The sequence below is a fragment of the Oncorhynchus nerka genome, linkage group LG3, assembly GCF_034236695.1.
Source record: "Oncorhynchus nerka isolate Pitt River linkage group LG3, Oner_Uvic_2.0, whole genome shotgun sequence".
Classification (NCBI taxonomy): Eukaryota; Metazoa; Chordata; class Actinopteri; order Salmoniformes; family Salmonidae; genus Oncorhynchus; species Oncorhynchus nerka.
The window spans coordinates 30,583,468-30,609,010 of NC_088398.1; the positions used below are offsets into that span (position 1 = coordinate 30,583,468).

Below are 25,543 nucleotides of genomic sequence, written 5' to 3' on the forward strand. Positions count from 1 at the left end.
AGAGAATTTATATAACAATACAACCAAAAGGTGTGTGCTCAGTGTGTGCTCAGAACTTTGTAGAGATACTCCTCATTAGATTTTTGGTTGAATGAGCCCAGAGCAAAGGCCATAGCTTCACTGGCGTCTAGCTGGACATTATACCCCAATACGCATATAGTTGCCAACACTAAACAAAGCAGTACCAATATCTGGTACTTTGGCAGTGCTATGTGTCATTTCTATTCTCAAGTCACCTTTACTTTGTAACTCAAGCAGGGCTGCATACTACTCTGCAATGGAATCTCTGACCTCCGAAATACACTAAAGAGTAATGGAGAATGGGTGTGGTGGCAGGAAGTTTCACCGTTCACTCTCTTAATAAAACATTTTAATCAAACAATGCAATCACGGTCTAATATTTGTACTACTGCGACAGGTTTTGGTTGATATAAATGTTACAATGGCATTTGTGATGCATATGAGAGTGAAAAGTAGCCAAACAATATGACTGAGAGACTTGTCTAGATAGAGTGTGGGAAATAGAAAGATTGCGTGGCCAGCCAGTGTTTTGAGACCAATATACAGGCAACGACTGAAGAAACCTTTCAGAGAGCAAACTCTGTCTTTCCTTGTTCACAAAGCTGAAACTATATTTAGGATATATATTTAGGATATGTTAACTCGGCAAAAAAAGAAACGTCCTCTCACTGTCAACTGCGTTTATTTTCAGCAAACTTAACATGTGTAAATACTTGCATGAACATAACAAGATTCAACAACTGAGACATAAACTGAACAAGTTCCACAGACATGTGACTAACAGAAATGAAATAATGTGTCCCTGAACAAATGGGGGGGGTCAAAATCAAAAGTAACAGTCAGAATCTGGTGAAGCCACCAGCTGCATTAAGTACTGCAGTGCATCTCCTCCTCATGGACTGCACCATATTTGTCAGTTCTTGCTGTGAGATGTTACCCCACTCTTCCACCAAGGCACCTGCAAGTTCCCAGACATTTCTAGGGGGAATGGCCCTAGCCCTCACCCTCTTGGTCCCAGACATGCTCAATGGGATTGAGATCCGGGCTCTTCGCTGGCCATGGCAGAACACTGACATTCCTGTCTTGCAGGAAATCACTCACAGAATTAACAGTATGGCTGGTGGAATTGTCATGCTGGAGGGTCATGTCATGATGAGCCTACAGGAAGGGTACCACATGAGGGAGGAAGATGTCTTCCCTGTAAAGCACAGCTTTGAGATTGCCTGCAATGACAACAGGCTCAATCCGATGATGCTGTGACACACCGCCCCAGACCACGACGGACCCTCCACCTCCATATCGATCCTGCTCCAGAGTAACGCACGGTGTAACGCTCATTCCTTTGACGATAAAAACGAATCCGACCATCAAAAACAAAAATGCGACTCGTCAGTGAAGAGCACTTTTTGCCAGTCCTGTCTGGTCCAGCGACGGTGGGTTTTTGCCCATAGGCGACGTTGTTGCCGGTGATGTCTGGTGAGGACCTGCCTTACAACAGGCCTACAAGCCCTCAGTCCAGCCTCTCTCAACCTATTGCGGACAGTCTGAGTACTGATGGAGGGATTGTGCGTTCCTAGTGTAACTCGGGCAGTTGTTGTTGCCATCCTGTACCTGTCCCACAGGTGTGATGTTTGGATGTACCGATCCTGTGCAGGTGTTGTTACACATGGTCTGCCACAGCGAGGACGATCAGCTGTCCGTCCTGTCTCCCTGTAGTGCTGTCTTAGGCGTCTCACTGTACGGACATTGCAATTTATTTGGCCACATCTGTAGTCCTCATGCCTCCTTACAGCATGCCTAAGGCATGTTCACACAGATGAGCAGGGACCCTGGGCATCTTTCTTTTGGTGTTTTTCAGAGTCAGTAGAAAGGCCTCTTCAGTGTCCTAAGTTTTCATAACTGTGACTTTAATTGCCTAAGCTGTTAGTGTCTTAACTACCGTTCCACTGGTGCATGTTCATTAATTGTTTATGGTTCATTGAACAAGCATGGGAAACAGTGTTTAAACACTTTACAATGAAGATCTGTGAAGTTATTTGGATTTTTACGAATTATCTTTGAAAGACAGGGTCCTGAAAAGGGGACATTTATTTTTGTGCTGAGTTTATATATATATATATATACATACATACAGTGCTTATAGAAAGTCTACACCCCCTTGAACAAAAAATAAATACATGTGAGTTACAAGGTGGGATTGAAATAGATTTAATTGCATCATTTTTGTCATTGATCTACACAAAATGATGCAGAATGTCAAAGTGAAAAGAAAATTCTACAAATTCTACAAATAAATAAAATAGAGTCATGGTATAAGTATTCAACCCATTTGTTTAGGCAAGCCTAAATTAGTTCAAAAGTAACACTTTGCTTAACAAATCACATACGTTATATAGACTCACTCTGTGTGAAATAATAGGGGTTGACATGATTTCTTAATGACTACCCCTTCCTCTGTCCGTCAAACATACAACATCTGTAAGGTCCCTCAGTCAAGAATTGAATTTCAAGCACAAATTCAACTACAAAGAGAAAAGGAGCTTTCGAAAGCCTCACAAAGAAGGGTAGATGGGTAACAATAACAAATCAGACATTGAATATATCTTTTTGCATGGTCAAATTAATAATTATGCTGAAGATTATGTATTAAATCAGCCAGACACATTTACATTTACATTTAAGTCATTTAGCAGACGCTCTTATCCAGAGCGACTTACAAATTGGTGCGTTCACCTTAAGACATCCAGTGGAACAGCCACTTTACAATAGTGCATCTAAATCTTTAAGGGGGGTGAGAAGGATTACTTTATCCTATCCTAGGTATTCCTGAAAGAGGTGGGGTTTCAGGTGTCTCCGGAAGGTGGTGATTGACTCCGCTGTCCTGGCGTCGTGAGGGAGTTTGTTCCACCATTGGGGGGCCAGAGCAGCGAACAGTTTTGACTGGGCTGCGCGGGAACTGTACTTCCTCAGTGGTAGGGAGGTGAGCAGGCCAGAGGTGGATGAACGCAGTGCCCTTGTTTGGGTGTAGGGCCTGATCAGAGCCTGGAGGTACTGAGGTGCCGTTCCCCTCACAGCTCCGTAGGCAAGCACCATGGTCTTGTAGCGGATGCGAGCTTCAACTGGAAGCCAGTGGAGAGAGCGGAGGAGCGGGGTGACGTGAGAGAACTTGGGAAGGTTGAACACCAGACGGGCTGCGGCGTTCTGGATGAGTTGTAGGGGTTTAATGGCACAGGCAGGGAGCCCAGCCAACAGCGAGTTGCAGTAATCCAGACGGGAGATGACAAGTGCCTGGATTAGGACCTGCGCCGCTTCCTGTGTGAGGCAGGGTCGTACTCTGCGGATGTTGTAGAGCATGAACCTACAAGAACGGGCCACCGCCTTGATGTTAGTTGAGAACGACAGGGTGTTGTCCAGGATCACACCAAGGTTCTTAGCGCTCTGGGAGGAGGACACAATGGAGTTGTCAACCGTGATGGCGAGATCATGGAATGGGCAGTCCTTCCCCGGGAGGAAGAGCAGCTCCGTCTTGCCGAGGTTCAGCTTGAGGTGGTGATCCGTCATCCACACTGATATGTCTGCCAGACATGCAGAGATGCGATTCGCCACCTGGTCATCAGAAGGGGGAAAGGAGAAGATTAATTGTGTGTCGTCTGCATAGCAATGATAGGAGAGACCATGTGAGGTTATGACAGAGCCAAGTGACTTGGTGTATAGCGAGAATAGGAGAGGGCCTAGAACAGAGCCCTGGGGGACGCCAGTGGTGAGAGCGCGTGGTGAGGAGACAGATTCTCGCCACGCCACCTGGTAGGAGCGACCTGTCAGGTAGGACGCAATCCAAGCGTGGGCCGCGCCGGAGATGCCCAACTCGGAGAGGGTGGAGAGGAGGATCTGATGGTTCACAGTATCGAAGGCAGCCGATAGGTCTAGAAGGATGAGAGCAGAGGAGAGAGAGTTAGCTTTAGCAGTGCGGAGGGCCTCCGTGATACAGAGAAGAGCAGTCTCAGTTGAATGACTAGTCTTGAAACCTGACTGATTTGGATCAAGAAGGTCATTCTGAGAGAGATAGCGGGAGAGCTGGCCAAGGACGGCACGTTCAAGAGTTTTGGAGAGAAAAGAAAGAAGGGATACTGGTCTGTAGTTGTTGACATCGGAGGGATCGAGTGTAGGTTTTTCAGAAGGGGTGCAACTCTCGCTCTCTTGAAGACAGAAGGGACGTAGCCAGCGGTCAGGGATGAGTTGATGAGCGAGGTGAGGTAAGGGAGAAGGTCTCCGGAAATGGTCTGGAGAAGAGAGGAGGGAATAGGGTCAAGCGGGCAGGTTGTTGGGCGGCCGGCCGTCACAAGACGCGAGATTTCATCTGGAGAGAGAGGGGAGAAAAGGTCAGAGCACAGGGTAGGGCAGTGTGAGCAGAACCAGCGGTGTCGTTTGACTTAGCAAACGAGGATCGGATGTCGTCGACCTTCTTTTCAAAATGGTTGACGAAGTCATCTGCAGAGAGGGAGGAGGGGGAGGGGGAGGAGGATTCAGGAGGGAGGAGAAGGTGGCAAAGAGCTTCCTAGGGTTAGAGGCAGATGCTTGGACTTTAGAGTGGTAGAAAGTGGCATTAGCAGCAGAGACAGAAGAGGCAAATGTAGAGAGGAGGGAGTGAAAGGATGCCAGGTCCGCAGGGAGGCGAGTTTTCCTCCATTTCCGCTCGGCTGCCCGGAGCCCTGTTCTGTGAGCTCGCAATGAGTCGTCGAGCCACGGAGCAGGAGGGAGGACCGAGCCGGCCTGGAGGATAGGGGACATAGAGAATCAAGGGATGCAGAAAGGGAGGAGAGGAGGGTTGAGGAGGCAGAATCAGGAGATAGGTTGGAGAAGGTTTGAGCAGAGGGAAGAGATGATAGGATGGAAGAGGAGAGAGTAGCGGGGGAGAGAGAGCGAAGATTGGGACGGCGCGATACCATCCGAGTAGGGGCAGTGTGGGAAGTGTTGGATGAGAGCAAGAGGGAAAAGGATACAAGGTAGTGGTCGGAGACTTGGAGGGAGTTGCAGTGAGGTTAGTGGAAGAACAGCATCTAGTAAAGATGAGGTCGAGCGTATTGCCTGCCTTGTGAGTAGAGGGGAAGGTGAGAGGGTGAGGTCAAAAGAGGAGAGGAGTGGAAAGAAGGAGGCAGAGAGGAATGAGTCAAAGGTAGACGTGGGGAGGTTAAAGTCGCCCAGAACTGTGAGAGGTGAGCCGTCCTCAGGAAAGGAGCTTATCAAGGCATCAAGCTCATTGATGAACTCTCCGAGGGAACCTGGAGGGCGATAAATGATAAGGATGTTAAGCTTGAAAGGGCTGGTAACTGTGACAGCATGGAATTCAAAGGAGGCGATAGACAGATGGGTAAGGGGAGAAAGAGAGAATGACCACTTGGGAGAGATGAGGATCCCGGTGCCACCACCCCGCTGACCAGAAGCTCTCGGGGTGTGCGAGAACACGTGGGCGGACGAAGAGAGAGCAGTAGGAGTAGCAGTGTTATCTGTGGTGATCCATGTTTCCGTCAGTGCCAAGAAGTCGAGGGACTGGAGGGAGGCATAGGCTGAGATGAACTCTGCCTTGTTGGCCGCAGATCGGCAGTTCCAGAGGCTACCGGAGACCTGGAACTCCACGTGAGTCGTGCGCGCTGGGACCACCAGATTAGAGTGGCCATCAAATATGCAGTCGTCCTTCTGAACTGAGCTGCAGGACAGGAAGGAAACAGCTTCACCATGAGACCATTAGTGATTGTAACGTTGATTTCAATGGCTGTGATTGGAGAAAACTAAGGATGGATTAACATTGTAGTGACTCCACAATACTGATTTAACAGAGTGAAAAGAAAATATGCAACAAGGCACTAAAGTAATATGCAAAAAAAACACAGCAAAGTAATACACTTTTTGGACTAAATGCAAAGCCTTATGTGTACTTCTTCTTCTTTGGTATCTTGGCGTTTGCACATTTTGTTTGTGCATACCGCCACCTACTGTGCGGTACTGTGTGGTCAATCAATTTACATTTTGTGATAAAACAATAAAAAAGGAAGGGAAAATACTGCACCACCAACTAACCCTACACATACAGTACCAGTCAACCAGCTTCATGAGGTAGTCACCTGGAATTTCAATTAACAGGTGTGCCTTGTTAAAAGTAAATGTATGTGTTTGAGCCAATCAGTTGTATTGTGACAAGGTAGGGTTGGTAAACAGAAGATAGCCCTATTTAGTAAAAGACCTAGTCCATATTATGGCAAGAATAGCTCAAATAAGGACAGCGAAACGACAGTCCATCATTACTTTAAGACATGAAGGTCAGTCAATCCGGAAAGGTGCAGTTGCAAAAACCATCAAGCGCTATGATGAAACAGGCTCTCATGAGGACCGCCACAGGAAAGGAAGATCCAGAGTTACCTCTGCTGCAGAGGATAAGTTCATTAGAGTTACCAGACTCAGAAATGGGCAATTAACTGCACCTCGGATTGCAGCCCAAATAAAATGCTTCACAGGAAGCAGGAAGGGCAGAGTAGGTGAACGGATGATCTCTGCATGTATGGTTCCCACCGTGAAGCATGGAGGAGGAGGTGTGATGGTGTGGGGGTGCTTTGATTTATTTAGAATGAATTCAAAGCACACTTAACCAGCATGGCTACCACAGCATTCTGCAGTGATACGCCATCCACACCACCAGGCTGTGAAAGGGCTATTTGACCAAGAAGGAGAGTGATGGAATGCTGCATCAGATGACCTGGCCTCTACAATGACCCGACCTCAACGCAAATGAGATGGTCGGGGATGAGTTGGACCGCAGAGTGAAGTAAAAGCAGCCAAACAAGTGCTAAGCATATGTGGGAACTCCTTCAAGATTGTTGGCTACCTCATGAAGCTGGTTGAGATTGCCAAGCATGTGCAAAGATGTCATCAAGGCAAAGGGTTGCTACATCGAAGAATCTAAAATATAACATACATTTTGATTTGTTTAACACTTTTTTGGTTACCACATTATTTAATTTGTGTAATTTCATAGTTTTGATGTCAACAATGTAGAAAATAGTAAAAATAAACTTCAACCCTTGAATGAGTAGGTGTGTCCAACCTTTTAACTGGTACTGTATATACCACTATTTAATACAAATCTACATCACCACCCCATTCCACTACTTTGACCCTAACTGATCCTACACCAGGCCAATGGACTGGGAGAAAGGGACTCTTTTGTTCAACACAGTTCGTAAAACATTGTACACCCAAGTACTTCTCTGCAGATGCCACCATAACATCTATTTTCTGTGATTTCCCTTCCATTTCTGTGGTACAGCTGATAACCATGGGAATGAACGCTAAAAGCAAACCTTACTGAAGAACAAATTTGTATCACTCTGTATTGGCCTAGGCTTAGTACTCACCCTTGACCAATCATCCTCTACTCTCTTCACTGTCTCAGTATACAGCACCTTCTATTCTACTCTGACCCTGGCAACCTCAACCTTTCTCTCTCTCATACCTTTCTCTCTCTCCCATCTGATCCCCAGCAACATAAGCCCCCCCACAATTGACACTCAGTTTTTCCCGCCGATACTACAAATTCCTTTGTCCCATGCTCTCCTGGACACTTCTCGCATATCCTAATCGGTGCGGCCAGAAATCGTTTAAAGAGCATGCACTTAGTTTTACTAGCATTTAAAAGCAGTTGGAAGGCACGGAAGAATGGTGTAAAGCGTTGAAGCTCTGTTGGAGTTTTCCTACACAATTCTGCAACATGACCATAAGCTTGGCATCTGAAACACCTTAGTGGGTTCGGCACAAGTTATTTGGACTCACTGGATATCTGACATATCCTAACATGGCTTTATCAGGTAAAGGTTCTGTTTCAAAACTCAAAAGGACAGACAATGTCTCCTCAGTTTCACCAAGTTCACCACCTGGTCTGCCACCACCCAATCGGAGGGTGTCACAGACACAGAGAATGTTCAATTTCAGTTGCTCCACCTCAATGCCACTGCAGTAATCACTCCTTTCAAAGTCTTCCTGCTCCGAATAAGAAAAGCAAGTCACAGGTCTTGTCCCTAGTCGCGTGAAGCAAGACATCCGCTCCTCTGAACAGAAAAACATCACAAGTCCACTTCGAGCTACCTTTACACATAACAGTTCCCAAATTATTTTCTACCCAGACTGAGACTACAGCCAAAAGGCAGGGATCCACTTTCTCCAATAATGTCCCTCCCACTGTGTCGCTTTACTGGTTACAAAAGGCCACAGAGAATAAATATTAGCTCAAAGTAGGAGAGCTGTAGCTCTGCCCACCAGTGATGTGGAGCAGAGCATGCTGGGCGTTCTCCAGCTTTGAGGAGAAGGAAGTAACGAGAGAAAAGTTACAAGTTCCAGTCATCTCCTGTGATTTCCTTTAGTTAGCATGCTTTGTTTTAGCCAAGGCCAGTGTGCGTCCTTCAGAAATGTGACTACAGGTGCTGTTAATATCATTAGCAAGCAATTTGTTTTCTCAGCAGTTTAAGTAGTGTCCTGTCTGACAGAGAAATGTGGCTAATGGCTGAAGTTATTTGTGTAATAAACCTTCCATAAACAAATATAGCTAACTACCTTTCTTTGCCTGTTCGTTAGCTGACTGGTGTTAGCTAGCTAGCTAGCTACAGAGGTTAGCTGCTGGATTTCAGACAAGCTAGCTAGCTAAAAATATCAACATCAGCTGTGTTGTTGCCGAGCAACCGAGTTACTGACCTGGTTAAATAGAACTCTGAGATTTGGCTGAGTTGATTTGCAAAAAAACAAGCAAGTGGTATCGCAATCCTAAAAGAGTTAATCGGCTGTCCCCATAGGATAACCCTTTGAAAACCCCTTTTTGGTTCCAGGTAGAAACCTTTCCACAGAGGAGTTTACATAGAACCCCAAAGGGTACTACCTGGAACCAAAAATAGTTATACCTGGAACCAAAATGGGTTCTTCAAAGGGTTCTCCTATTGGGACAGCCAAATAACCCTTTTGGAACACTAAGAGTGTGGTGTAAGTAGATCCATTTGATATAGCACCGCTTCTAATAGAATACATTTGTAAAGCAATTTTTTTTCCAGATGCAAAACCCTTGTGTCCAGACATCTACCTTGGTGAGTCATGTAAAGTTTCTTCCTTTTCTCTCTTGCTCATTCTCCCTGTCGCTCACTCAAACTCACATACGTGCGCAGTTGCAGAGAAGAGGAAGAATGATATGTCAGACAACTTTTGAACAAGATAATATGTTACTGTCTCTTTATTTCCTCTTTACACAAAGCTAAATGTAAAAATGTAAGTTTATTTTTTTTAACACTGCCAAGCTGTCCTCAATTGGGGGAACCTCTGTCAGGGACAATGTCCTCAGGATTATGGAGTGTGTGTTTCTAAAAGGTTGTATAAATATCACAACATGTATTAGCATTAAGCAAAACTTTACCATTTAAAATGGGTTAAAATTGTCATTATCCAACTTCTGTTTAATGTTGATATCCTCTTTCTTAAACTTCTTCAGATTGATGACTAAGATATTAATTTCCCACTTCAATATGAAGGGACAGAGGAGCAAACATGCCTTTGCTATACCTTTTTAGTGATTCTGTTAAAAATATTTTACTGTATGTTACTGTTCTGTCATGTTGTCATGACTGTCCTGTGAGGATCACAATGGGTCAGATCAGTTTGGCAGAGGGGAGGATGGAACTGGAGTGGGGGTTTGACACCTCAACACCCGGTCGTAAATTAAGCAGGAGAGGACTCTCTCTCTACCCTCCAGTATTGGCTAAAGGAATGTCCCTTTGTCTCCAGAGACGTTTTCCCCACCCAAAACTCTAACGTCCAAAAAGTGGACAATGGAACAATATTTCTAACATAAAGAATGTGGGGAATGGTCCGTGGGGAGATGTAGAAAACTAATGTCATATTGTTTTTCATTTTGTGATGTCATTAAAAACTGTATGGACGAAATACTGTAACTTTGGAAATCTGTAGAGTTTCCATCCAATACGTTGTGTATAGGATATGAAAAATGATATGTATGTGATTGTAGTAGTCATAAGAGATAACTTCTAATCCTATTATTTGCACATTAAGTAGCCACGTCCTGTGTGAGGCCAGAAGAGCGTGACAGATGGACGGAGCCGTCCCCTTTGGCCAGAGTGCATAAAAAGCCTTGGTAACAAAATTAACATTAGACCAGAAAAGTGTGGAGCGGTCGCTACACGTCTGAAATGGTTGGAACTTTGAACCCCAACACGAGGTGAAGAAATGAACTCACCTTCCTTTAGACCAGAGAGACGAAGAGCTACAGCTCATGTCCATAGTGGTTTGAATCCTGAACCCTGAAAAATCAACACGAGAAGCAAGAGGCGACAAACTCCCCCCTCAGGCAATCACTGGTACAGCTGATTAGCTGTCCTGAGTAAAATATCTCAAACTCTTCAAACCATCCCATCCTACTACGAGTCTCAAATCACTGTAGCACAATACTCTCATCACCAAACTGGAACCATCGACACGGCTGTCTTATCTTCAAATAAGCAGCTTCATGAGCGAATGGAAGAGTGAACTCTGTAGTTCTGTTCAGGACTACACAATGGACAAGGGAACCCACACGCAAACACATTCATGATTTCTTATTCCAAGCGGGCGGCGGTTCGTGTGCAAACTATATGATTAGCGTTACTGTGAGAATAATTCTGAAATGTCTCTCTCTCGCTCGCTGGGTAAAATGCCATATTGTGTCAGTCCGCTAGGAACCTTTGTCTCATGTAGTAAGTGTGTGTATTCTGTGTTATTATTTAGTTATCTAGTACATAAATAATGAAACCAATTTGTGTAGTACTGAATAATGCGCAAGGCTGGGGTTTTTGCAGATGCAAGGAGGTAATGATTAATAAGATGACTGTTTATCGATGTAATAGATATATACCTTTATAGAGTTTAATTCAGGCGATGGTAACTCTTTAACCTCTTCTATGGTGCCCCAAATCCTAATGAGTTAATTGTTACATGATTGATTGAATCGGGTAACAATTAAACATAGGCAGTGGATTAAATAAATAACAGTCATCAGATTAATGAAGGAAAAGTCACGACAATGTCCTGCATGCCCACAGTATGCCAATCATTCATTTATTTTCTTCTCTTTTTATGCTTACAGTAAGTGCCATGAAAAGCCAGAAAACTCAGTAGGTTGATATGTTGCGGGCCCTCTGGAAAGTACTAAACTATGCCCCTGACCGCGGTGGTGTAGGATGTAAACTATGTATATGATCAAATTTCTCTTTTTTAAAGACATATCTAAGCTATAACTGCCACAAAATTAGTCAACTACCACCATGGAAATACCTATAGGCAGCTGAGTCCACAAAGTTTCTTCAAGAATGTCCTTTTCTAGTTTTCTTTTAAAATACAAAATTGATACAGATGTAATGTGCTGATTCTCTTCACTACAGATCTGACTCATCACACGACTCTTCAAGAGAACCACTACGCTCCAGATCGCCTTCTGTGCTCAGAGGACCTTGATGAGGCTCTACCCCATCAAACCATGCTTATTAATCATTAATCAAATAATACAATTGGCCTTTATATACTCTGTGTCCCAGTCTTTCTATGCATGTAATGTCTGTGGGTGAATTATGAAACAATTACTGTATGCCGATGTGCGAAAAATTGTGATTTAGATTTATTTTTGCCATTGCTTGATCTGTTTAAAATGTAAGAATATGTTGCAGATTAACTTTAATTGCTGACTATGGAAACAAATAGAAATGTAATGAACAATGTTTTCAATATCCAACTTTATCCTCAGCAATACATTTTACAGTACACTCTTAAAAAAAGGTGTTATCTAGAACCGTAAAGGTTTATTCGGCTGTCCCCATAGGAGAACCCTTTGAAGAACCATTTTTGGTTCCAGGTAGAACCCTTTCCACAGAGGGTTCTACGTGGACAGCTGAAGAACCCTTCTGTGTAGGTAACAAGCTGTAGTCAGGTGGTCGTTACCAGGTTATGATGAGATCTTAACTGTGACCAGTTGGCTGCATAACATAGGACATAATATAGAGGTCACAATTATGACCAACTGCTCGTATGGTGGTCAGAAAAATACGTCATATTCTGGTCAGTAAAAATATTGTAATGACCTGGCTAGATCCTAAATGAACTAATGGATTGCGTTTACGAATTCCCAGTTTATTAACCAAACTCAACACAGGTTACTATTTGGCCGTAGGCCACGCCAAATAAATAAAGGAAACCAGTATCAAACAACGGTGACCCATCTCTTGTTAAGACCAGACGTAAAGAAGGAGAATAGCATATGGTCTTAAACTTGAGGTGCTAGTTGAACTACATGTAGTTCACTGCAGGCTATGCTTTGTACTGTAGGCTATTTTTATTTGTATTATACTGTAGGTTTGTCTCATGGGCGGTAGTTTGTACTATCTACTACAGTACGAGAGGTGGCAGCATAGGTAAAAGCTAACTAACAATTTGCACCTATTTTCAAAATAACCGGAAATAGCAGTGAATGCGGAAGACGAAAGATGGAGGCGGCTGTGTTCATTCTATCGCTGGTCGACTGCTGTGCTTTGATTTTTCTGGCTGTGTACTTCGTATCCTTTGCTTGAACGTTAGCTAATACGTTGTGTACTGGATCACTATTGGTATGCTTTGTTATGATCAATACGTTTTTATCGCTCGTGCTTTGTGGGCACCTGTCTGTGGCAGACGGTGTTAGTTAACGTTGGCATCAATCCGGATCAATCCAATCCGTGCTGCTCTGTCTTGATAAACAGCTGTGTTGACATATTTTAGATGCGGTATCTGCAGCTTGTTTTTTTCCCCCAGCAAAAGTTCAGTGGTTACTGTACGCTTAGACTGTTAGTCCTTGTCTCTCACACATTCCCACGCATTCAATGGCTTCCTCGCTTTGAGTTAGCTGACATTCAGAATATAGAGAAACTGTTACTGTATAGCTAGCCTGATGCATCGCTGCCCAGACAGTTTTACATACCTTAACTTCATGAATAGATAATTACCCTCTCCGATCTAGAGTGTGACTACATCAATGCACGAGCCTGCTGTTCGAAGTTAAACAGAGTAAGCACAGTTGTCATGGATCATCTTTCAAATATATATATTTTTGCATGCACACACAGCTAGCTGGCTCTCGAGAACCCAGGGGGCATAGCTTTCCTTTGGGGCTCTCGGTTAAAGGTGTAGACCACCGCTGGCTCACTGTAAATTATATAATCCCGACACTGTTTTAACGGTTAGAAACATTCGATCTCGTTTGCGATAAGGCTTTGGAAACGTCTGGGATTTAGCTTTCACATTAGCGATAAATAATATTTCAAATACCAAAAGATACACTTGTGAATCGTAAATCGAGCATCACCGGGCCACATTTTGGTGTGCCGGCGTTTCCCAATGATCTTGAATTTGGGATTTCGTTTTAGGTAATTGCTGGCAGAGCACCAAGCTAATAAAGAGAGATATCCCACCTTGTAACCCACTCCACAAATCCGGGAGTCCGCCTGTGGTCAAAACGGATGCAATCATTATTTTTGACCACAGAACGGGTTAACCGGGCGAGCTAAATCGAACTCCCTTCAATTGGAACATTAGATTCCGTCTGGAGTATTTAAAAAATAAAATAATTACACAGCAGGGTGTAACTTTGACAAACTGTGTACTGTAAGTGTATCATTTGTGTTTTTTCATCGCTGATATGAAAGTTAAAGCTGCAATATGTAACTTTTTGGCTACTGGTTATAGACCTGCCATTCTCATTGAAAGCAAGTCTAAGAAATGGTAGCTCTGTTGTGTGTGCGCATCCTATGCTTCCGTTACATTTAGTTGTCGCGTCTTTACTTTAGGTTTTGTACACCATGTTCATTCAAACAGATGAAAATACAATATTTTTGGTTATGGAAAATATATTTCACAGCAGTTTAGACGCTACAATGATTCTCTACACTATACTGGCTTGTTTTGTGAGAAACTGAAATTACGCTAACGTAGAATTTTAGCAACCAGGAAATGGCGGAGCATTTTTATTAAGTTCCAAACATTTCCAAAATCCTATTGCAAGCGAAGTGTATTTACGTTTAGACAGACCATTTGGGTAGGGTCAGGACATTTCCAACTGCAAAAAGAGATGTGGAGTGCCATAGAGCCCCACAGTGGAGGTGTCATAATACCCATAAAACCTGTCAAACAGGAAAGTGGTTTCAATCGTTTTCAACCATTAATTTTTCCCGTAGGGGATTTTTAGAAACACTAAAATAAGGGTTTCGTGTAGGCTTACCCTGTCAAGATGTTTTGATAACCATGTAAATCTATCTCGGACAAGGTGACTTATCAATATATTATGCTTTATTTACTTTGATTTGAAAATGCTAATTAAGATCAAAGTAGACATGCAAAACGACAAATCCCAGCAAGTTCCTGCAGAACATCGCAAGCTGTCAATTTAAAACTTGCATAAGGCAGTTCAAAGTATTGTCCATTTAAATACATTTAGCCAATTTATTCATTACTACATTTACCTAACATTAGATAGTTAATCCAGAGATTCCTACCTTTGCCTTGATTCAGCAGTCCCGTCCAGATCATCATTGCATTTGTAGTTCTTTATGATAGCCACATCCGCAGCTAATTAGCATTTCATTTTTGGTGGGTAAATACAGGCAAATATATTGATAAAAGTCACTTTATCCTAGAGAGATTTACACAGTTATCAAAAAGTTACGCGAGGGTAAGCCTACATGAAACACAGCCCTTATGCATGCATGAGGCATGCATGAGGCATGCATGAGAGCATCAGCTGTTCCGGACGACTGTGATCAAGCTCTCCGTAGCCGCTGTGAGGAAGATCTTTAAACAGGTTAACAATCACAAGGCCGCGGGGCCAGACGGATTACCAGGACGTGTGCTCCGGGCTGACCAACTGACAGGTGTCTTCACTGACATTTTCAACATGTCCCTGATTGAGTCTGTAATACCAACATGTTTCAAGCAGATCACCATAGTTCCTGTGCCCAAGAACACTTAAGGAAACCCACCTAAATGACTACAGACCCGTAGCACTCACGTCCGTAGCCATGAAGTGCTTCGAAAGGCTGGTAATGGCTCACATTAACACCATTATCCCAGAAACCCTAGACCCACTCAATTTGCATACCACCCAAACAGATCCACAGATGATGCAAACTCTATTGCACTCCACACTGCCCTTTCCCACCTGGACAAAAGGAACACCTATGTGAGAGTGCTATTCATTGACTACAGCTCAGCATTCAACACCATAGTACCCTCAAAGCTCATCACTAAGCTAAGGACCCTGGGACTAAATACCTCCCTCTGCAACTGGATCCTGGACTCCCTGACGAGCCGCCCCCAGGTGGTGAGGGTAGGTAGCAACACATCTGCCACGCTGATCCTCAACACTGGAGCCCCTCAGGGGGGCTTGCTCAGTCCCCTCCTGTACTCCCTGTTCACCCACGACTGTGTGGCCAGGCATGACTCCAACACCATCATTAATTGTCAAAGACCCCCGTCATTAAGTTTGCAGACGACACAACAGTGGTAGGCCTGATCACCGACAACAACAAGACTGCCTATAGGGTGGAGGTCAGAGACCTGGCCGTGTGGTGCAAGAATAACAACCTATCCCTCAACGTAACCAAGACTAAGGAGATGATTGTGGACTACAGGAAAAGGAGGACCGTTCACGCCCCCATTCTCATCGACGGGGCTGTAGTGGAGCAGGTTGAGAGCTTCAAGTTCCTTGGTGTCCACATCACCAACAAACTAGAATGGTCCAAACACACCAAGACAGTTGTGAAGAGAACGACAAAGCCTATTCCCCCTCAGGAAACTATCCTCAAAAGGTTCTACAGCTGCAACATCAAGAGCATCACTGCCTTGTACGGCAACTGCTCGACCTCCGACCGTAAGGCACTACAGAGGGTAGTGCTTACGGCCCAGTGCATCACTGGGGCTAAGCTGCCCGCCATCCAGGACCTCTACACCAGGCGGTGTCAGAGGAAGGCCCTAAACATTGTCAAAGGCCTCAGCCACCCCAGTCATAGACTGTTCTCTCTACTACCGCATGGCAAGCGGTACCGGAGCGCCAAGTCTAGGACCAAAAGGCTTCTCAACAGCTTTTACCCCCAAGCCGTAAGACTCCTGAACAGGTAATCAAATGGCTACCGGGACTATTTGCATTGTGTGTGTGTGTGTCCCCCCCAACCCCTCTTTTACGTTGCTACTCTCTATTTATCATATATGCATAGTCACTTTAACTTTACATTCGTGTACATACTACCTCAATTAGCCCGACTAACCGGTGCGCCCGCACATTGGCTACCCAAACTATCTGCATTGTGTCCCACCACCCGCCAACCCCTCTTTTACGCTACTGCTACTCTCTGTTTATCATATATGCATAGTCACTTTAACCATACCTACATGTGCATACTACCTCAATTAGCCTGACTAACCGGTGCCTGTATATAGCCTCGCCACTGTTATTTTTCAATGTATTTTTACTGTTGTTTTAAAAAAAAAAAATCTTTACTTATCTATTGTTCACCTAATACCTATTTTTTACTTAAAATTTGCCCTGTTGGCTAGTAAGCATTTCACTGTAAGGTCTACTACACTTGTTGTATTTGGCACAAGTGACAAAAAAACATTGCTTTGATTATTTTAAGTGTTTCTGAAATCCCCTATGGGGAAAAAGCAATGGTGGAAAATTTATTGGAACCATTTCCCTGTTCGACCGCTTGATTCCATGGGTATTATGACTCATACTGTGGTACTCTATAGGACTCATGATAAGTACAAGCTGTGCAGAGCAGACATGAGACAGAACCTCATATTTTGTTAATGTTGGTATAGGTTTAAGGGAGTGAAATATTATTTATTTCTTTAGAATAAGGGTTACATGGAGAAAATCGGACCTCTCGGAAATGAAAATGGCTGGCCCTCCCTACAGTAAAATTTATTTGACCTAAACCCTCCCTGAACGCTTTAAAAAATCAGCCCTCCCCTATACCCAAAATACTAATTAACACACAAAGTGGATAGCAACTTTGACTCTTCTGAACTGCCACTGTAGTCCTACACAGCACAGCCATTGGTTAGACAGCAAACAAAAACATTTTTGATTAGCAAAAGCAGAGCAGGCCGGGGCTCAGGGTTGGATTATCCATTGCAGTGTGTAATGCAGTCTAGTTTCATTTACACCATCCCAGCAGCTATCTTAGAAATATAACTTTGCTCGGTGCTTCTCAAGCATGCACTTCATAGCCGATAGGCTATGGATCGTTTGATTGAGACCACGCTAAATAGCCTATATGCTATGGCTCATATGATTTGAGACCACACTAAATAGCCTATATGCACACTTGATATTGACTGCCCAGCGGAGAATCAGAGATGAGGGGTGGTATCGGACACACATTGATATATAGCCTAATAAGCAACTACTTCTAAATCTCAGAGAAATATTGACATTTCAATCTACACTGCTCAAAAAAATTAAGGGAACACTAAAATAACACATCCTAGATCTGAATGAATGAAATATTCTTATTAAATACTTTTTTCTTTACATAGCTGAATGTGCTGACAACAAAATCACATTAACACTATCAATGGAAATCAAATTTATCAACCCATGGAGGTCTGGATTTGGAGTCACACTCAAAATTAAAGTGGAAAACCACACTACAAGCTGATCCAATTTTGATGTAATGTCCTTTAAAACAAGTCAAAATGAGGCTCAGTAGTGTGTGTGGCCTCCACGTGCCTGTATGACCTCCCTGCAACGCCTGGGCATGCTCCTGATGAGGTGGCGGATGGTTTCCTGAGGGATGTCCTGGACTAAAGCATTCGCCAACTCCTGGACAGTCTGTGGTGGATGGAGCGAGACATGATGTTCCAGATGTGCTCAATTGGATTCAGGTCTGGGGAACGGGCGGGCCAGTCCATAGCATCAATGCCTTCCTCTTGCAGGAACTGCTGACACACTCCAGCCACATGAGGTCTAGCATTGTCTTGCATTAGGAGGAACCCAGGGCCAACTGCACCAGCATATGGTCTCACAAGGGGTCTGAGGATCTCATCTCGGTACCTAATTGACAGTCAGGCTACCTCTGGCGAGCACATGGAGGGCTGTGCGGCCCCCCCAAAGAAATGCAACCCCACACCATGACTGACCCACCGCCAAACCGGTCATGCTGGAGGATGTTGCAGGCAGCAGAACGTCCTCCACGGCGTCTCCAGACTCTGTCACGTCTGTCACATGTGCTCAGTGTGAACCTGCTTTCATCTGTGAAGAGCACAGGGCACAAGTGGCGAATTTGCCAATCTTGGTGTTCTCTGGCAAATGCCAAACGTCCTGCACGGTGTTGGGCTGTAAGCTGTGGACGTCGGGCCCTCATACCACCCTCATGTAGTCTGTTTCTGACCATTTGAGCAGACACATGCACATTTGTGGCCTGCTGGAGGTCATTTTGCAGGGCTCTGGCAGTGCTCCTCCTGCTCCTCCTTGCACAAAGGCGGAGGTAGCGGTCCTGCTGCTGGGTTGTTGCCCTGCTACGGCCTCCTCCACGTCTCCTGATGTACTGGCCTGTCTCCTGGTAGCGCCTCCATGCTCTGGACACTACACTGACAGACACAGCAAACCTTCTTGCCACAGCTCGCATTGATGTGCCATCCTGGATGAGCTGCACTACCTGAGCCACTTGTGTGGATTGTAGACTCCGTCTCATGCTACCACTAGAATGAAAGCACCGCCAGCATTCAAAAGTGACCAAAACATCAGCCAGGAAGCATAGGAACTGAGAAGTGGTCTGTGGTCACGACCTACAGAACCAGTCCTTTATTGGGGGTGTCTTGCTAATTGCCTATAATTTCCACCTGTTGTCTATTCCATTTGAACAACAGCATGTGAAATGTATTGTCAATCAGTGTTGCTTCCTAAGTGGACAGTTTGATTTCACAGAAGTGTGATTGACTTGGAGTTACATTGTGTTGTTAAGTGTTCCCTTTATTTTTTTGAGCAGTGTATTACAAGTTACATAATCCTCCCCTGGACTAGATTAAGAAAATACTAACCCCTCCCCTGGACTAAAATTGATAAAGCATGACCCTCCCCCATTTTCCTTCAGGTAACCATTCTCTAAATGTTAATCCATCCCTAAATCCATTTGAATGAAATCACTTTTTTGTCAGGATCCCTTTTTGATTTAAACAAAACTTTCCATACATGTTTGCCCATGGGAAAAGTGGTCAGAAAGTGACTTTTTGGACCTGATTGCCAAAAGGTTCAGGAGATAAAGATGCTAACAGTTTACCAATTTTGCGTACCCCACCATACCATGAGACATCCATGTCTTCTTCACTGGAAAAGATAGTTGGAGTTTAATATCATTTAAAAGCTTACAAACATTTTTGTCAAAGTATTTTATTTCTTGGAGAAAAAAAAATTGGAATATAAATTGTCATTTTTTAAAAGCTTTTAATGTAAAGGATCAAGAGCAAATATTCTCTTATATCCTATTTCACATCATCTAAGGTTTCTGTGTTGTGCCCGCCATCGGTTGAGACACAACATGCTCTTGAATACAGGTTGGGTGTCATTTCACAACAGAACAGGGCTCCGGGCAGCCGAGCGGAAATGGAGGAAAACTCGCCTCCCTGCGGACCTGGCATCCTTTCACTCCCTCCTCTCTACATTTTCCTCTTCTGTCTCTGCTGCTAAAGCCACTTTCTACCACTCTAAATTCCAAGCATCTGCCTCTAACCCTAGGAAGCTCTTTGCCACCTTCTCCTCCCTCCTGAATCCTCCTCCCCCCTCCCCCCTCCTCCCTCTCTGCAGATGACTTCGTCAACCATTTTGAAAAGAAGGTCGACGACATCCGATCCTCGTTTGCTAAGTCAAACGACACCGCTGGTTCTGCTCACACTGCCCTACCCTGTGCTCTGACCTCTTTCTCCCTCTCTCTCCAGATGAAATCTCGCGTCTTGTGACGGCCGGCCGCCCAACAACCTGCCCGCTTGACCCTATTCCCTCCTCTCTTCTCCAGACCATTTCCAGAGACCTTCTCCCTTACCTCACCTCGCTCATCAACTCATCCCTGACCGCTGGCTACGTCCCTTCTGTCTTCAAGAGAGCGAGAGTTGCACCCCTTCTGAAAAACCTACACTCGATCCCTCCGATGTCAACAACTACAGACCAGTATCCCTTCTTTCTTTTCTCTCCAAAACTCTTGAACGTGCCGTCCTTGGCCAGCTCTCCCGCTATCTCTCTCAGAATGACCTTCTTGATCCAAATCAGTCAGGTTTCAAGACTAGTCATTCAACTGAGACTGCTCTTCTCTGTATCACGGAGGCCCTCCGCACTGCTAAAGCTAACTCTCTCTCCTCTGCTCTCATCCTTCTAGACCTATCGGCTGCCTTCGATACTGTGAACCATCAGATCCTCCTCTCCACCCTCTCCGAGTTGGGCATCTCCGGCGCGGCCCACGCTTGGATTGCGTCCTACCTGACAGGTCGCTCCTACCAGGTGGCGTGGCGAGAATCTGTCTCCTCACCACGCGCTCTCACCACTGGCGTCCCCCAGGGCTCTGTTCTAGGCCCTCTCCTATTCTCGCTATACACCAAGTCACTTGGCTCTGTCATAACCTCACATGGTCTCTCCTATCATTGCTATGCAGACGACACACAATTAATCTTCTCCTTTCCCCCTTCTGATGACCAGGTGGCGAATCGCATCTCTGCATGTCTGGCAGACATATCAGTGTGGATGACGGATCACCACCTCAAGCTGAACCTCGGCAAGACGGAGCTGCTCTTCCTCCCGGGAAGGACTGCCCATTCCATGATCTCGCCATCACGGTTGACAACTCCATTGTGTCCTCCTCCCAGAGCGCTAAGAACCTTGGCGTGATCCTGGACAACACCCTGTCGTTCTCAACTAACATCAAGGCGGTGGCCCGTTCTTGTAGGTTCATGCTCTACAACATCCGCAGAGTACGACCCTGCCTCACACAGGAAGCAGCGCAGGTCCTAATCCAGGCACTTGTCATCTCCCGTCTGGATTACTGCAACTCGCTGTTGGCTGGGCTCCCTGCCTGTGCCATTAAACCCCTACAACTCATCCAGAACGCCGCAGCCCGTCTGGTGTTCAACCTTCCCAAGTTCTCTCACGTCACCCCACTCCTCCGCTCTCTCCACTGGCTTCCAGTTGAAGCTCGCATCCGCTACAAGACCATGGTGCTTGCCTACGGAGCTGTGAGGGGAACGGCACCTCAGTACCTCCAGGCTCTGATCAGGCCCTACACCCAAACAAGGGCACTGCGTTCATCCACCTCTGGCCTGCTCGCCTCCCTACCACTGAGGAAGTACAGTTCCCGCGCAGCCCAGTCAAAACTGTTCGCTGCTCTGGCCCCCCAATGGTGGAACAAACTCCCTCACGACGCCACTCCCTCAATCACCACCTTCCGGAGACACCTGAAATCCCACCTCTTTCAGGAATACCTAGGATAGGATAAAGTAATCCTTCTCACCCCCCTTAAAATATTTAGATGCACTATTGTAAAGTGGCTGTTCCACTGGATGTCTTAAGGTGAACGCACCAATTTGTAAGTCGCTCTGGATAAGAGCGTCTGCTAAATGACTTAAATGTAAATGTAATGTAAATGTAAATTTCAATCATAGAAATATAATTCATAGAATGGAACTATCCCTTCAGGCCACTGCAATTTAGCTGGTACACTATTGATATTTAAATTGAATTGACATTTTAACTTCTAATTACTACCACAAAGATGACCATCGTCGACTGTCAACGTAAATAGTTATGCCAATTCTATTATCTATATTTCTATGGTTTCAATAGGTTTCCTATGGACGATTGACAGTATAATTTGAAACAACAAGCTATACCCATTCCAGTCAACATTCGCTGATGTGTGGACCTCCAACCATCTTTGTGGTACCATTTGAAATTTGATGTTTCAATGTTATTCCCATATGTGTACATTTATCAGCCAAAACATGACACCGACCCTTTATTTGGGAGCAGGTTGTGTCTTAACCGATGACACAACACAAAAATCTTGTCAAATAGGGTCTAAGCTACAGCATATGCGAATAGCGTTTTTAGATCATTGACAAAGGTAAAAAAAATTATAATAATGATATTACAAAAATAAATCTACAAATTATCAAACAATTTGACAACCCTGTTTGTAAGCTTTTAAATGATATACATCTCATCCGTTTATCTTTTCCAGTGATGACGACGTGGTATTGGGGGGTATGCAAAATGGGTTAACTTTGAGCACCTTTATTTCGTTTTGGAATTCAGGTCCCAAAAGTCACTTTCTGAGCATTTCTACAATGGTTAAATAGGCCTATGTATGGAAGTTTTCATTCAAATCAAAAGAGGTGCAGTCAAAAAGTTACTGAATTCAAATGGATTTACCCTACATGTAGTTAGTAACTTTCACCTTCCTGACTTATACTTCTGTGGCCCGTTGTCTCGAGTTGTCTTTTTATCTGTTGTGTCCTGTATGCTTGTGCTCATATACTTTTCATAATGTGTATCTGCAGTGGGTTGTACCAGAGCTGGTAGGCCAGGCCCTGGCAACAGTGCTGATGCTCGTCTCGCTGCACTGGTTTGTCTTCCTACTCAACCTGCCTGTGGCCGCCTGGAACATGTACAGGTAAATACGCCGTACCCGCTGTTTGAGATGACAACTGAATGTTAATGATCAACGGCAACTTCTTTTCTTATGTGAACAGTAAAGCCACTTTTGTGTATGAGGAGTGAGGGGGTCCACGCAGAGATGTCATCAGTGGCTGTGTGTAAACCTTACATATACACTTTAAAAAAAAAAAAAAAATCATTTTGTGACGTCAGCATACAAACACAACACAATAAATTACATGCAGTACTGAAAACTGGAAAGTTAGTATACAAATCACACATTTCCATTTTCACATATTCTACTGTCTGACCGTGTATTGGTCCTGCGTCTGTCCTATGTCCCACTGTTTACCAGGCTGATGGCTAATGGAATGAAACTTGCCTTCCTCCTATTCTTACTGAACAGTGAGACCCTTAATCGCCTTCTGGAGGGCAGCAGCTCAAATCATTGGGCAAGATTGTGTGTGGGTTCCTCTATGATGCTCTTGGCCTTGTCCCTTGCCTGTTTATCATAGTGGCTCAGAAGCCCCCTGCTTGCTGCCCGCAGAGCTTGAACCCCAGGTTCACAGTCCGCCTGAGGACACCCTTATTAGCCACTGACTGCCCACCGTACCAGGCCAGGAAACAGAAAGCCAGCACACTCTATATTACATTTACATTTAAGTCATTTAGCAGACGCTCTTATCCAGAGCGACTTACAAATTGGTGCGTTCACCTTAAGACATCCAGTGGAACAGCCACTTTACAATAGTGCATCTAAATCTTTTAAGGGGGTGAGAAGGATTACTTTATCCTATCCTAGGTATTCCTGAAAGAGGTGGGGTTTCAGGTGTCTCCGGAAGGTGGTGATTGACTCCGCTGTCCTGGCGTCGTGAGGGAGTTTGTTCCACCATTGGGGGGCCAGAGCAGCGAACAGTTTTGACTGGGCTGCGCGGGAACTGTACTTCCTCAGTGGTAGGGAGGTGTATGATATATATGTCATGTGTATGATGTTCTGAGTGTTGGCATTAACAGAGGGTGTGCTGTCCATGATGCTTCCCAGGTACCTACAACTCCACATTCTCTATCTCTTCACCAATCCGGACTAGGTGGCTCACTGTGTCTGCCTTCCCCCAGAAATCAGTGATGTTATTGAACTTCCCCCAGGAAGTGACGTTATTGAACTTGACATCCTGCTCAGCAGGAAGTCCAGCACCCACAAGTAATACTATAACTACCCTAGCCCATGTAAGCCCTTTTCAAACTCCCCAACTCTTAGAGATATATGCCAACCCCAAGCAGTTGTTCTTTTGTCTCAAGTGTTGTTAGTTTTCCTCTACCTATTGTTTATCCGAAAGGGTTTGGAAGGTGCCCATGGGAAACATGGGGGTGTTTGACCCCACTGAGATCCACAACCGGGGACAACTAAAGTCTCACATGAAAGAGTCCATGATCAAACTCGGCTTCCACCTGCTCTGCTTCTTCATCTACCTGTACAGGTAAGACACTGGCCCTTCCTGTCTGGTATTCTATATGCTAGCCGCTGTCATATGTTACAGTACTAACGTAGCTAATCTTACTGCTTCTTCATTTATTGCTTAGTACAGGATAACTTTGATGTTTAGCCTAAGCTTAAGTTTAGTTTTATAGTCACTTCATCACTTGTCACACACTTCCTTTCTCCTCCACAGCATGATCCTGGCACTGATCAACGATTGAGATCCCCATGACTGTTTTAATCCAATTGGCCAAATCACAAACGAATCAGTATGTGGTGTTCAATATGTCCTGGTCCTCAGTCCTCTGCTCAGCTGGAGTCACATGACCTTACCCCCCCCGTCTGTGTTCTCATAACTGCCCAAGAATTGTGTGCGCGCTCACTTGTGCACATGGGTATGTGTGTGTTCTTTCGTTCAGCCTGTGTCCAACAATGCTGTCCATGCACTTCTTCTCTGGGCAGATGGAAAACATTACAATCGTACAGGTGCATACGATTTAGCATTTACAGCCAAGAGCCAATCACAACAGCTAGAACATCCTCTTGCAGCATGGTGAATGCCATATTTGATTGTCCATTTTTTTTGTTTGTTTCTCTTGTCAACATGCTGGAAAATCCTTGAATTGAATATCCTTTGCAGAATACTAACCAAGCGTTTTGGCGATCTATTTCTATTATATTTTCTGGCAGCCTCTCTTAACTTCAATAAGTTATAGGTCTGACATCCCCTGACTGCTGAAAGGTGCACATTTGATTGGTATTATAAAACAAAAAGTGTCCTCAGGGGAATACATGCAGCTGGATTGGAAAATGGTTTTATCACTCTGACTGTGTATCAATGGGCAATATAACCTTGGGCTCGATTCAATCCATAGCGCTGAAGTGCAATTTCATTTAAGGTCATTTCCAATTGAGCTGACATGCAGCATTTATCACGAATGCGGGAACATTGCCTTTTAAATTTGTATCGCGCTTCAGATTGAATCAAAGCCCTCGTCTGTATGATAGTTGTATGACAGAATCACATTTATTACACATCACTATGTATGTCAATGTGAACACTTTATTTGTACAGTTTGAGAATGACCATGTTCCAGCCAAATGTACTCCATGGGGAAGGGCGCGTGTTTCCGATTGTTTAACTCAAACTAAAATGACTGTCAAGTTTCATTTTTGCTTTTGAAAATAATTTGTGGGGTTTCTTAAATAAATCAACTTGAAAGAGAACACTTGGGTGTCTTTTTCTTGTGAGATTGTATCAACCCGTATTGAGGTAGGTCTAATACAAAGTAAAACCTGGGGAGATT

The 25,543-nt window shown here is 44.5% G+C and overlaps 1 protein-coding gene across 1 annotated transcript; it reads left to right on the plus strand.

Annotated features, from left to right (window-relative positions):
* The first annotated feature begins 12,535 nt into the window (after positions 1-12,535).
* cnih4 (cornichon family member 4) lies at positions 12,536-25,463 on the plus strand. Its single transcript, XM_029629565.2, has 5 exons — positions 12,536-12,644; positions 13,063-13,131; positions 22,663-22,775; positions 24,097-24,237; positions 24,430-25,463. Exons 1-5 carry the CDS (start codon positions 12,576-12,578, stop codon positions 24,455-24,457), a joined length of 420 nt encoding a protein of 139 aa, XP_029485425.1. The 5' UTR covers positions 12,536-12,575; the 3' UTR covers positions 24,458-25,463.
* The last annotated feature ends 80 nt before the right edge of the window (positions 25,464-25,543 follow it).